The 12,864-nt window shown below is 40.4% G+C and overlaps 1 protein-coding gene across 3 annotated transcripts in view; it reads left to right on the top strand.

The window, feature by feature from the left end:
* The window catches only part of LOC118089425 (uncharacterized), a 62,754-nt gene that overhangs the window by 5,069 nt on the left and 44,821 nt on the right, over positions 1-12,864 (top strand). For all 3 annotated transcript variants that reach the window (XM_035124072.3, XM_035124074.3, XM_035124073.3), the window contains exon 2: positions 12,392-12,640. In XM_035124072.3, coding sequence (XP_034979963.2) covers positions 12,392-12,640 — 249 coding nt within the window. The remainder of the gene's footprint in view (positions 1-12,391; positions 12,641-12,864) is intronic.

Below are 12,864 nucleotides of genomic sequence, written 5' to 3'. Positions count from 1 at the left end.
TCTTTCTTTTTTTAAAAAATTGCTTTCATCTAATTAATGTAGTGTTGTGAACACACCAACATTATTTGCTGAATTCTTACATTATTGTTTTGATTGAATATGGAGGGTGTACACCCTTGGCCAAAGTATGCCCTCTATCCTGGCATCTACGGTTTCCCCCTAGAAATTTGATATTGCTGCTGGGTGATTTCCCCCACCTGTAGTCTGAATATGGAATATTCACTGATACTGCTTTCTAACACAGGAAAGGAGGGGAAAGATTATTTCTGCATCACTTCCATTTCTCTTTCTTCCTCTCTTCTGCCTATGTGGAGGAGTCAAGCCTTTGGGAACAATGTTCCTTCTTGTTTTTGAAACCATTTTGCTTGGGTAACTTTCCGGTTTGATACAGATCCAAATGGTGCTACAAAATAGAAAGGGGGGGGGACTTTTACAGTAATTTGAAATGAGAGCATGTTTCAGTTTTTATTCCATTATTCCATTAGTAGCAATCTGTTAAAGCAGGGGTAGGCAACCTAAGGCCCGGGGGCCGGATGCAGCCCAATTGCCTTTTAAATCCGGCCTGTGGACGGTCCGAGAATTAGCGTGTTTTTACATGAGTAGAATGTGTCCTTTTATTTAAAATGCATCTCTGCGTTATTTGTGGGGCCTGCCTGGTGTTTTTACATGAGTAGAATGTGTGCTTTTATTTAAAATGCATCTCTGGGTTATTTGTGGGGCATAGGAATTCATTCCTCCCCCTCCCCCAAAATATAGTCCGGCCCCCCACAAGGTCTGAGGGACAGTGGACTGGCCCATGGCTGGAAAAGGTTGCTGACCCCTGTGTTAATGTAACCTTGAGATTTCAGGATTGTATCGAATGCTAGTCCTACACAGAGTAGACTCATGGAAGTTAATGGGCACAACTAACAGGTTCATTCCTTTCTGCTTTAGAAGGAACTGAGTTGGCTACAACTCTGAAAGTTTAAACAAAGTGACTTCAGCTTATCACAATCATAACAGCCCATCCTACCTTCTTTCCTGATGCTAGAGCAGTGTTTCCCCAAACTTGGATCACCTGCTTTTTTGGGGGGGGGGACTACAACTCCCATCATCCCTAGCTAGCAGGACCAGTGATCAGAGATGATGGGAGCTGTTCAAAAACAGCTGGAGACTCAAGTTTGGGAAAGCTAGGATGCGGCACTGCTTTGCTGCTCTGGGTTTTTCCTCCAGTCTGCTGAGGTGAGAAGCAGAAAGTGGTTCAGATAGGCAGAAGCCAGGCCTGTGGATACTCATTCTGGAGTCCAGGAGTATCACCACTTAACTACCGTATTCCTCGCCCGCTTGTGGCACATATTGACCAATTCCAATCCATTCTGTGAGTTAGCCTAAGAGCAATTGAAATAGGTAAATGCTTCCTATTAACCAGTCTTTAACAGTGTTTCATACAGAACTGGAAAAGGCTTTGTAGAAAATGCACAGGCATACAGTTTGTTTCTTTGTAAAGTGTTGGTACACAAAGTTGTTTGTTGGACTGTTTCAACACATGGTTAATGTTCTTAAACCTGATAATTATGTTTGTCTTTCTCCCACAGTACTTCTAAAATCTAGGGAAGCTCTCTAGCATTCCCCCCCCCCTTTTCACATGCCACATTTGTAATTCGTGGCTTTTCTTTCTTAGCCAGAAGCTATGTACAAAAAACCGGGAAGACCTGAATGGCTGTATCACATGAGGCTGCAACTTGGGTTGCAGCCATTGTGCCTTCAGCTGAGTCAGGGGGAGAATGCTGATTTTCCGTTCCCCTTGGGTTTGTCGGTGCCTCTTGTCAAGGGAGACAGCTATGTAGATGACTGAATTAAAAATCCCCACCTCCCCAAATAATGCATATCAGAAAGGTGCATTTGCAGGTTGCTTACCATGAAATCACAGAAGAATAATCAATGCCTTGCTTAGTTTTTGCTTCTCAGTTTAAAAGGTAGAAATGGGTAAGGCAGTACCACTTAATAAGCAGTCTTTCTTTAATGAGATGGTAGCTTCTGAATTTTATGTAGTGTACCTTTCCTTTTGCCCTTGGGGAACCAAAGAGCATTAATATGCTGCACGACATATTTAGGATATACTGTATTCTTGTTTTCGTGCACTCACATTACTCCCAGGTAATCGTGCATAGGACTGCAGCCTTAATGCCCCTAACTACATCCTTCAGGTTTTCATACACCACTGTATACTTAAATAGCAGAATTGTAGTAATAGTAAATCGTGAATCACAAAATTGGCCTTTGAGCCATTTGCTGTTAAAGCATATCTTCCTTATCCCTGAACAAAGTGAATGTCTTAGGGCTAAAGTAAGTTGGTCGTTTTAGTTTGGGAAGGTATGTTCTCATTGTCTTCCCCCCACCCTTCCAGAATGTTCTGTGAACCAAAGTAAATGGGTTGGCAAGACTGTTAGGGAAGAACAAAAGCCTACTCCTTGTAAGAAATTGGGTCACCACCAGCTTTAGTTCCCACCTTAGCCGTGACTGCAAATACGCCCCTTTACTCTCTCCCATGACTGACATTTATAGGGGGAAGGAAAAGTGGGAGATTAAACCACTCAGTTTCTGATGCTACTGCCTATTCTGCTGAATAGGCCCCTGCATGTGTGAATGAAACTAAAAGGCTTCATTTGGACATAAGCTCAAGTTTATTACAAGAACAAGCTGCACCAAAGCCTTGAACTTGTGCATTTACTTCCCTCCTCCGGCATGGCCACAAGGAGGAGATCAGAAACTTTCACTTCAGTTTTTTTATGCGTAACCACAGCTTGTTGCAATTAATCAGACCTTGATTTATCACAACAATGGTTTGTTGAAGCAACCCAATTTTGAACTATAGGCTATGAAGTTGGTTTTAAAAAATAAATATAAAATAAAAAACCTACAGTTAAAATTAACCACAGTTGTTTCAGAATAAGGCTAAATTGTGGTTAATCAAAAAGCAGAAGTGAAAGGTTCTGATATCCTTGCATGAGTGTGAGGTGCATTCTGGCTCATTCTTATTCTAAACGATAGCTTATTGTTACATGCAAATACAGCTAATGTATCGTCCTAAGTAGGAATCATTGCAATATATGGGTGCTCTTCCCCCCCCCACCCCCACAGCCATGGAACTATAATAAAAAGGAATTTTGCTAGTTACATTATGATTATTATATTTCATTTGTATCACACTCTCTCTCATGAGCTCAGCATTATTATTATTTTGTTAGTAATCCTGCACCCTAGGGATATACAATTTATGGCAGTATGTAATAAATATAAAAATGTGTGAGATTAATACAGAATGCATTAGTTGTTTGCAACTGATTGTACTTCTCTTCTACACACTGATTTAACTGCAGCGAATTTTCCCCAGGAATACTGTGAACTGCATTTCTGTGAGGCTACTGAGCATTCTCTGTTCAAGATCCTTAGTCTTCAGTATGCAGAATTATAATGCAATTATGATGCTATTAGTCAGATGTAATAGCATCCCTTAGGTAGAAAAAGTGTCACAAGTACTGCAGTTGAGACATTCATTGTCTCGAGATATTTAATTGTGTCACAACACACACACACAGTATTCTAAATAGGCAGCAAAACAATATACTGAGCTAGTTTACAAATTTCAGACAGGTAATCTGAAGGCTTAGTTAGTCTTGGAAGGAAAAGAATTTATCCTGTGCTGAAAGTAATAAATCTGTAAATTCTTTTGATCTCTCTCATGTGAAAAACAGATCCAGCAATACTTCTTTGGTTTCTTCCTATCTCATGGTGGGAAGAAAAGGAGAATAGGGAAGCCCAAGGATCTGTCCAGGTATAAGAAGTACTGGAAGTTATTTCAGTTGGCTGTAACAAAAGGAGTAGAGTGGAAATCATTGAAAACTGGTTCACACCAGCAATTCTTCGTGCACTATTAACTGTTCAGATCTAGTCACAAAACATTCTTCTGAGGAGAAAAGGTTTAGTGAACCCTGGAAATTGGATTTGATTTATGCCAGAAAATCTGCCTTTTCACTGCTTGAGATTTTCTATGGAAGAAAGCCACAGCCTTTTACCAAACGGTTTCTAAGGAAACATCTTATAGCAGAGCATCTAAAAACAATTTGGTTGTTAATGAGAAATAGTTCTCACAACGGTGGGAAAGTGCCGAGTGGAAGAAAAGGCTTCAAGATTTTGGCACTTTCTCCATAAAGACATTTAAATAAAAGTGTGCTGTGCTGTAGCACAGCTTATGAAATTTCCTGCATAGAAGGGACTTTAATCACCTGGCTTTCAGTGCTCTGTGCTCTGGTTTCACATCTTCTTTTTACTGCAGGTAAAGACTTTAAAGTGAGCTGCAGAAATACCTTTTAATTTTTTTAAAAGCAAGTTAGATATTTAGAAATTTGTCATTCAATTGATATATAATTTTATGGTATTACTTAAAAAAAGAGAGAAAAAAGTGGTGTTATGAGCCATCAAACTTCGGAAATACAGTGGTCCCTCGACTTAAGAATTTAATCCATTACGAATGCACATTCGTAGGTCGAAAACCTCGTAAGTCGAAAAAAGCGGTTTCCCATAGGAATGCATTGGAAACGGAAAAATTCGTAAGTCGAGTAAACCGCATCTAAAATCCGTAAGTCGAGAAAGCCCCATCTAAACCGCAACGGTTTTCCTTTCGGATGTCGAAAAAACGTAAGTGTGCGGCCATTTTTTCCCATTCGTAACTCGAAATTTCGTAAGTCAAGTACTTCGTAAGTCAAGGGACCACTGTATACTTTCCCCAAAAGGTTTCTACAATTTTGGCCAATAGTCTAGTGTATTATGCAGCATGCTTTGAATCTTTTCTCTGTTCTGGAGTGAGTGCTGTCTGTCAGGTTCTGTCTGGTCTTCACCCAAGAGCCTCCTGTTCTGTGAATGGCTATCTCTTGGGGCTGGCCAAAGAAATGGTATCATCCTCCCTCTTTCCATCCTATTGGTTTTCTCTGCCCAGGCTGTAAATATTTCTAGGTCTTTGTCTAGGTCATTCTGTCCTGGGGTTGATCCTCCCATATTACATCTGTGTGGACCTGCTTACTAGCATCTGCACAGGCCAAGAACAGGGGACCTTTTTTAGCCCAAGGTCCCATTCTGGCCCAACCTCCAGGGACCACAATGGCACTAGTGAGCAGGGCAAGCAGAGCAACTCCTGCCCTCCATGCATGCAAGCAAGAAGTACAAGTTCAAGCACTCATTCTAGCCTGCCATAAAGGAGACTACAAAGCAGAGCCAGTAAGGTGTGGCCTGGGGAGAGTCTGAAGGGCCAGACAGAGGGCTCAAAGGCCACATTTGGCCCCTGGGGCTGAAGTTCCCCATTCACGGCTTCTTAGGCCATCAAGTGGGATCTGCCTCGTTCCTCCATCTGAATCCTGCTTGGATTTGAACTGAGCCCTCTGCCTGCTCAGCTGTCTAGTGATGCTACTCTCAGAAATACTGTTAATACACGGGAGCATGGTTCCTGCTGTTACGTAGCCATAGGGCATCCCTGTAGCTGTCACTCATAAACATTTCCTTAGACTTGCTGTGGTGGGATGCTGAGAAGCCACTTAGGGAAATGAAAAAGAAAGAAGGGTAGATTAACTGATCAGATATCCTACATCAGAGACATATAGAAGGGTGTACTAGCCTCTGAAGCAATAATTTTGTTGTGGAAAATGCATTCTGAAGTAATTTTGGTGCCAAAACTAAAACAGAGCACCCTGCTTCCAAGTATGTAATTATGCACTAACCATAGCTAAGGTATTATCTTCATCCTAAATGCTAATGTTTATGGCTTCTTTATGTATGCCCCATGCCCCCCCTAGTCGTTCAGTTTTTCTTATTTTGTTATTATTTCTGCTTTTTAACTTTTTAACAGAATGAAAAATTCAAAAGTAAAAGGTGTGTTGGAAATGAAACGATCAACATTCTATCAGGATTGTTTGATTAGTGGGATGTCTCTATGAATGTTTAAGGCAAATATTTTGAGAACAAGTTGTACATATACAAAGTTGTATGTGTTTGGGAAGGATGAAGCTCAGGGGTAGAGCATCTGCTTTGCCTGCAGAAGGTTACAAGTTCAATCCCCAGCATCTTCAGGTAGGGCTGGGAAGGATACCTTGTCTAAAACCCCGGAGGGCCACTGCCTGTGAGTGTAGACCAGTGAGGGCCAAACTTGGCCCTCCAGCTCTTTTGGTACTACTATTCCCATCATCCCTGACCACTGGTCCTGTTAGGTAAGGATGATGGGAGTTGTAGTCCAAAAACAGCTGGAGGGCCAAGTTTGGCCATCACTGGTGTAGACAGTATCTAAGGTAGATGGACCAGTGCTGTAAGGATAGCCTGTACAAGGATTTAAAGAGAGAGAAGCATGCTGAACGTTTCATGGTCGCTTGTGTTTTTTTAAAGCAATGTTACTGAAACATGATTGTACAGATGTAATTGTACTTTAATTGCTTTTTATCAAAAAATAACATGAAGTTGCCTGATTCTTTTATGCAAGACTTGCTTTGGAAATGATTAATAATAATAATAATAATAATAATAATAATAATTTATTTATACTCCGCCCATCTGGCTGGGTTTCCCCAGCCACTCTGGGTGGCTTACAACAGAAAAATGAAATAAAACAATATCTTAAGCAAAACAGTGGAACTGAAAGGCCTATCCAGGTTTAGTTAAAACATTCCCACGATGTAGTCCAAATGAAAGACTGGATGTCAAAATAAATTAGTATGCGTATGCTATTATGGATCAGCTTTCCACTTTATGGCTACATCCTGCAAGGACTCCTCTCAGTTTTAACTAGAGCTAAAGATACAAGATGGTTTTACAAGATGGTTATTGAGTTCTGTATAACTACCTATAGGTTTTCTTAGCACACATCCTGTTTTTATGGGAACAACATTTCAGAGGATATAGATAAAGGTTGTAAATATTTGGGGTGTCATTCCAAATTGTACTGTAGGAAGCTCAACAGTTAACAACTTCTGAGCCTTTTTGTCAGGAAATTAATTCAGAGGGCTAAAAAACAGTAATAGGATATTCTCAGCTGAGGCAATATACATGAATAAAAGATAAACATAACTCTGAAAAACTTAAGAGCAGTCCATTTGTTTTTATAATGTGATGATGATAATATTGTATAACTGCCTGAGAGTCAATAACAGGCACCCCCAAACTGCGGCCCTTCAGATGTTTTCGCCTACAACTCCCATGATCCTTAGCTAACAGGACCAGTGGTCGGGGAACATGGGAACTGTAGTCCATCTGGAGGGCCGCAGTTTGGGGATGCCTGGTCAAAAACATAAAACCTTGTTACTTATCATCTCTGTGGATTTTATCCAATATTAGTCCTCCTCAGAGTTCACCCATTGAAATTAAAGGACATCACTAATTTAGCACACTTTAGCAATTTGGCCTATTCTGGGTTTGTCTTAGCTGGATACCACTTTATAGATTTTGTTCAAGATTCAAAGCATTGGGGTTTCCATCCAGAACTATACACAGAACAGAAAGTGTGCAGCCAGATTAGGGAGGAGAGGTGATTGTTGCAGATGTAGCTGCTTTCACAAATTACCATAATTACATTGTTTTAAAACCATCTGCTTGAAAGGAAAGGGAGATTAAGAATGATATTGTGATTCGTTAGTACATTTGCAAATTAGTAAGAATTATAGCACAATCCTGTACATGTCTGCTTAGAACACTGAGTTCAGTTGCTCATACTCCTAGGTAAGTGCGTACAGGATTGCAACTTTAAATCATAAAGATAGCTGTTCACGAGGCGAAGAAAAGCCAGAGACATTCAGTGCCATTGGGTAGAAATGTATATTGTAGACTGATGACACAGGTTTGCTAGCCTCTGCCTTAGAAATACATATGGTCTTCATATGCTTACAAAATATGTCTCAAATTTTGGGTGGACATTTTTGGATAAGCATCTTGGACCCTGGTCCAGGTCTGAAAGGTCAAATTCTTGTGTATTTCAGTAGTACCTTGTACCGAACCTCTGTGGAAAGAAGGAAGAGACTATTACAGTACTCTCAGGCAAGCTAGTTTGATAATTGTTTATTTACATTTTGCTCTGTTGTTGTTATTATATATTAATTTTTTTAAAAAAAATCATAGCTATTTGCTCATAGAAATCACTTTAAAAGTGGTGAGAAGGAAAAGACTCCAGAATTAAAGCTTTTCTCCTCTTGCATTAATCTGGCGTGGTTTGGATAAAGGCTGGAAACCTGGCAACCTACAGGCAGAATTCAATCCTCAGAAGGCTGTCAGCTGGTCCCTGCGGTGGTGGTCAGGATTCAGAGGCCATCTCCCCCCGTCCCCCAATACTGCCATTCCTGCAACTTTTCAATTAAGATTTGGTGGCAATTATGTAATTTTCCAGTCTGTGTCTGCTGGCTGGTATATTAATTGTTAATTTGGAAGGGAGGTGAGGAGGAACTATCTGCCATCTGCAATATTTAATTTTTGGCTAGGTGATCCTCAGGGTCCCTTCCAGCTCTGCAATTCTACGATTTCTTCATTTGTGCGGATTTCACCAGAAGTGAAGCTACTCCTGTAGGTTTTCAGAAAGAGGCCGGTTCATTTGTTTGTTTGTTTGCCTGTTTCATGAAATTTTGCTGCAGCTTCCTGCAAATGTGGCTGTCTGTAAATATGATATCTGGAGTTACTAGCCATTTCCTTCGAGCATACTTAACATACCCAAAGAGCAGTGTTAACCAAGGATCCAGGTTCTTTTGCATACAGGAGTGGGCTTTTGTAGAAGTTCTGTGTGCCCTAAATTTTCTTACTGGAATCTATTATGCATGAAAGGGGTCTGAGCCCATTTGCAAGACCTCTGAATGAACTCCATTCATTTGGTGTGCTTGGAAGTGGCTATTCAGACACAAACAGACACAATAGCTACAACCTAATTTCCTTGGCACCGACACCGGCTTATTAAAAGGGAAGAGTTTGTTATATAAAAAAGTGTAGTAGCTTTTCTATGGTAGTTATATAATTCAACATTCCATTAATATCTCCATGGTGTAATTATATAAGCACATTCATTTCTTCACATGTCTATAGTGTGTTGGTTCTGGATACTTCCTAACTTCCTTGGTAACATTTAAAGACAGTTGTAGCATGTATCGTTACAGTATATAGAAATACAATTTGTGCATTTTAATATGGAATGCATCCTGTCAGTGTTGAATTTACCATTTTCATGGTAATCATTCTTAAGTTGTCATTGCAAGTAGACATGATAAATAATGATATGAAGGCACAGTCGGCTAGATTGTTCAGAATGTAATAAAATAAATTACCAAAATGTAAGGCTAACCTGTACAAATATTTAATTGCGTTCAGCAGTTGAACGAGGGCTGTGACAGTAGTGTTGGGATTCCAGGAAGACATGTTAGAATAAATAGTGTAAGGGTAGAAAAATGGTAATCAATTAAATCGAAGGACCATGTAATTAGGAAGCAACACTAATCCGGGGAGGTCTTCAGCTAGCAATCTCTCTCCTGCTAACTCCAGTGTTGAGGGTAGTTTTATGCACACAATGACGTCAAAGTGTATGCGTGTGTTGTGGGTGATATTGTTTTTCAGATAGCTTGGACCTAAGCTGTTTAGGGCTTTACAGGTCATAACCACCACTTTAAAAAGTGTCCGGAAACAGACCAGTAGCCAGGGAGCTGTTGTAGCAAGGGAGTTGTATGCTCCCTTGCATTTGTATATCTCTGCATTTGTTTTAAGATGAATAAGACACTGGTTAAAGGGAAGAAAACATTTTAAAAAAAATACATAGTAGTAAACGATCTAGTTTGAGATATCTCATTGGCCCTCTCTGCAGTATTTTACTTATCAGCCTGCGGGAGGAGAGGGGAGATTACTTAATGAAAACTACAGATGACTAAAAGCATTGTTAATACAGAGAAGGATCAGGAAGCTATACAGAGTGAACTAAACAATCTCAGGAACTGGGGCAGTAGAACAAAATGTACTAAGGTTATGAGAACAAAATTAACCCACGTGACCATCTCTCTGGACTCGTTCAAATGGCAGAAAATATCTACATGATGGTGTATGTGGGAAACGATCATGGGGAGAATGATGTTTGAACTGGGCAGGGTACATGGTGAGCAACTAGCCAAAGGCTCGCTTGTAGCTGCTGCTGGGAAGAATGGAAGAGCCTTCACAATATGTATGTGGTATTTTTCTATCGCATTCAGAGGTACAAAATTGCATGGAGAAATTCAGAAGCGCACATGCAAGTTTAGCATGTACTAAAAAAAATAAGGCCCCACAGAACTAGCATATCAAATGGGTGAACATGGAAACTTAGTGTAGAACTGACTGAAGGCCGAGAGTTGAGTGGGCTCTTCCTCAAGTTGTTGTGCTGGTAGGCAGATGGGCGGTAGGCAGGAAAAAACAGATACACAGAAATTATGAGACAAACTCCCTGCTGTACCCGCAAGGGTACACGTTCTTTATCTTGCAGTCCTCCTGCTAATTGCTTTTCCGGCTAAACCATTTCCCCTCCTGTTGGCATGCGTACTGTGCTTGATTAGAGTGTCCAGCAAGGACCAGACATGGACTTGCATATGTCACCTTACCACCATGCATCTAGGCTGCCAGGAACGTCATTCCCTATTCAGAACCCTTAAAATCACTTGCATTCTTGGGTTTGTAAACATTTTTTTTCCCTGTCCTTAAGAACCAGAGCATTGTGTGTGTTTTGCAACGCTTTATGTTTTAAAAATACAAGTTTCTAGCTCTTATGATTGCGTTAGAGAGGTTCAAAATGTCACAATGACTTTCAGTTCCTTTTGTTTTTCCTTCCTTTGTTGATGGTTCTCAGCTGTTTGAAAACATGAATAATAAAAAGAAGCATATGTTTTGCAGAACTAACAAAATGGACACACATCTGTGCAACAGAACTTTATTTTTGGTAGGCAGAAGAAAACCTTAAAAACAGCACATGAGTTGAATTGGATACTTGCTACTATAATTTCATTTGCACTGTTGTTGGAAATGAATTAACCGTGGCTCCTAGCCTGCCTGTGTGCTTGCCCCTTCCACTTTAGAGGCATGGGGTATGTGTAGGTTTTTCTGGTAAAAAAGATGTAACCCTACCCTCACTAGTTTTCTCTGTACACTATAGATAGATTCTTTGAGTGAAACCATGCCTTCCTACAACTTGCTCACACTTCTAAACTTTCTAGGTTTGTAGTGTTATGGAAAACTAGACACTTTCAGTCTTTCTCATATTGGAGTGGTTCATACAGGCATGTTAATCATCAGGTGGTGATTTGTGTGTGTAAATGGATTGTCCACAGACCTAAAACTACAGATGGAACTGTCATGTCCGTCAATGTCACCACATTGGAATTTGTTGAAACACTCAGCTGCCAATCATCAACAGATGAGCAATTCAAATGAATTTTGCCCAGCGCATTTCACAATTGCAGCACAGTTTGCCACAGAGAAAGCAAACCACATGTTTCCTTCTTGCGTGGAAAGCAAAAGCCGGCAGAAGACATTGGGGGGGGGGGGTTGAGTTTATCTATCACATCAGTGGAACTCAACACTCTGTTGGATCCCTTTCACACAAACGTCTCACATGGAAAGGCACATTACAGGGTTTGCTTTCTTAGCAGAAGCTGAGTTTTCATCGTAGGATGCAAAGAAAGTCATACATCAATACTACTAGGTTTCAACTAGTAATGAGGCACCTTAGGCCTGTTTTGACTGACAACATTCCACACTGCAAGCACAATCCATGTAAAATAAATTATTTCACACTTCCCAATGAATCCTGGAAACCACAGGCAGGAAGCTAGACAGCTTTCATAGAGAATCGTCAGTTTGCAGGATGCAAATTTGCAGGATGTGAAGTGTGAAGTAGCTTAACAGCGGTGGTAACAGATATGCCCCAAATAATGAAATATAGGATTTTATCCCTGGGTATCAGTTTTTAACTTAAATCTATTTTCATTTTATTCTCATTTCACTTTTTAAATGTTGCATCCCAGCAATGTAGGCTTTTCCATAATTTTTTGTGCTGGAAAAAATTCTGAAATTGAGGTAATTGGCCTTAGGGGGGGGAAATCAGTGGCATCAGAATATCTTATACAAGTGATCTGGTTTTTCATGCCTGCTTTTAATTGCATTTAGTAAACAAAGCTAAAAACTCTCAAACTGCCAAGCTTGCCTAACAGTCATTTGCAGTTGGCCTCCTTTCATTGTTGCTGATGAACATATGCAATGGAAGATTTTCAATGGAAAAAGAAAACACTGGAAAAAAAATCCACCCCACGTCTCTGTTGCAGTCCTATTTGAAATACGAAAAACGTATACATAAAATAATGGAAATTTTGCCTTTTGTGTTTTCAAGGAACATCCCATTATGGTGGCTACTCCCATGATGCTGTGGTGTATGCGCTTCAGAAATGTGGCATTCGTCACATTGACACGGCAAAGAGATATGGCTGTGAATCGCTCCTGCAGAAGGCCATCAAGGAGAGTGGTGTAAAACGGGAGGATCTCTGGATAACTACCAAGCTCTGGCATGCAGACTATGGCTACGAGAACACTAAACAAGCCTGCTTAGAGTCCTGCAAGAGACTTGGTGTTGAGTATCTAGGTATGGCATTTCTCCCCCTAATTCTCTTTGCAGTACCCTGTTAGGAAATCTGAATTAATATTTAGCACGTGCCTTGCTTGCCCAGCTGGTGTCCTTGCAGCAAAATGCTTTTACCAAACCTCTTATATTAAACTTAGGCTTTTCATCATGGAGATGTTTCTTAGTCATGGCAAAGAGCTTAGGAAGTGGGCTGTGGGATCATGCGCTGGTTCTTCACAGTCTCT

This window comes from Zootoca vivipara, chromosome 7, assembly GCF_965207765.1.
Source record: "Zootoca vivipara chromosome 7, rZooViv2.hap1.1, whole genome shotgun sequence".
NCBI lineage: Eukaryota > Metazoa > Chordata > Lepidosauria > Squamata > Lacertidae > Zootoca > Zootoca vivipara.
This window is presented reverse-complemented; position numbering and strand designations above follow the sequence as displayed.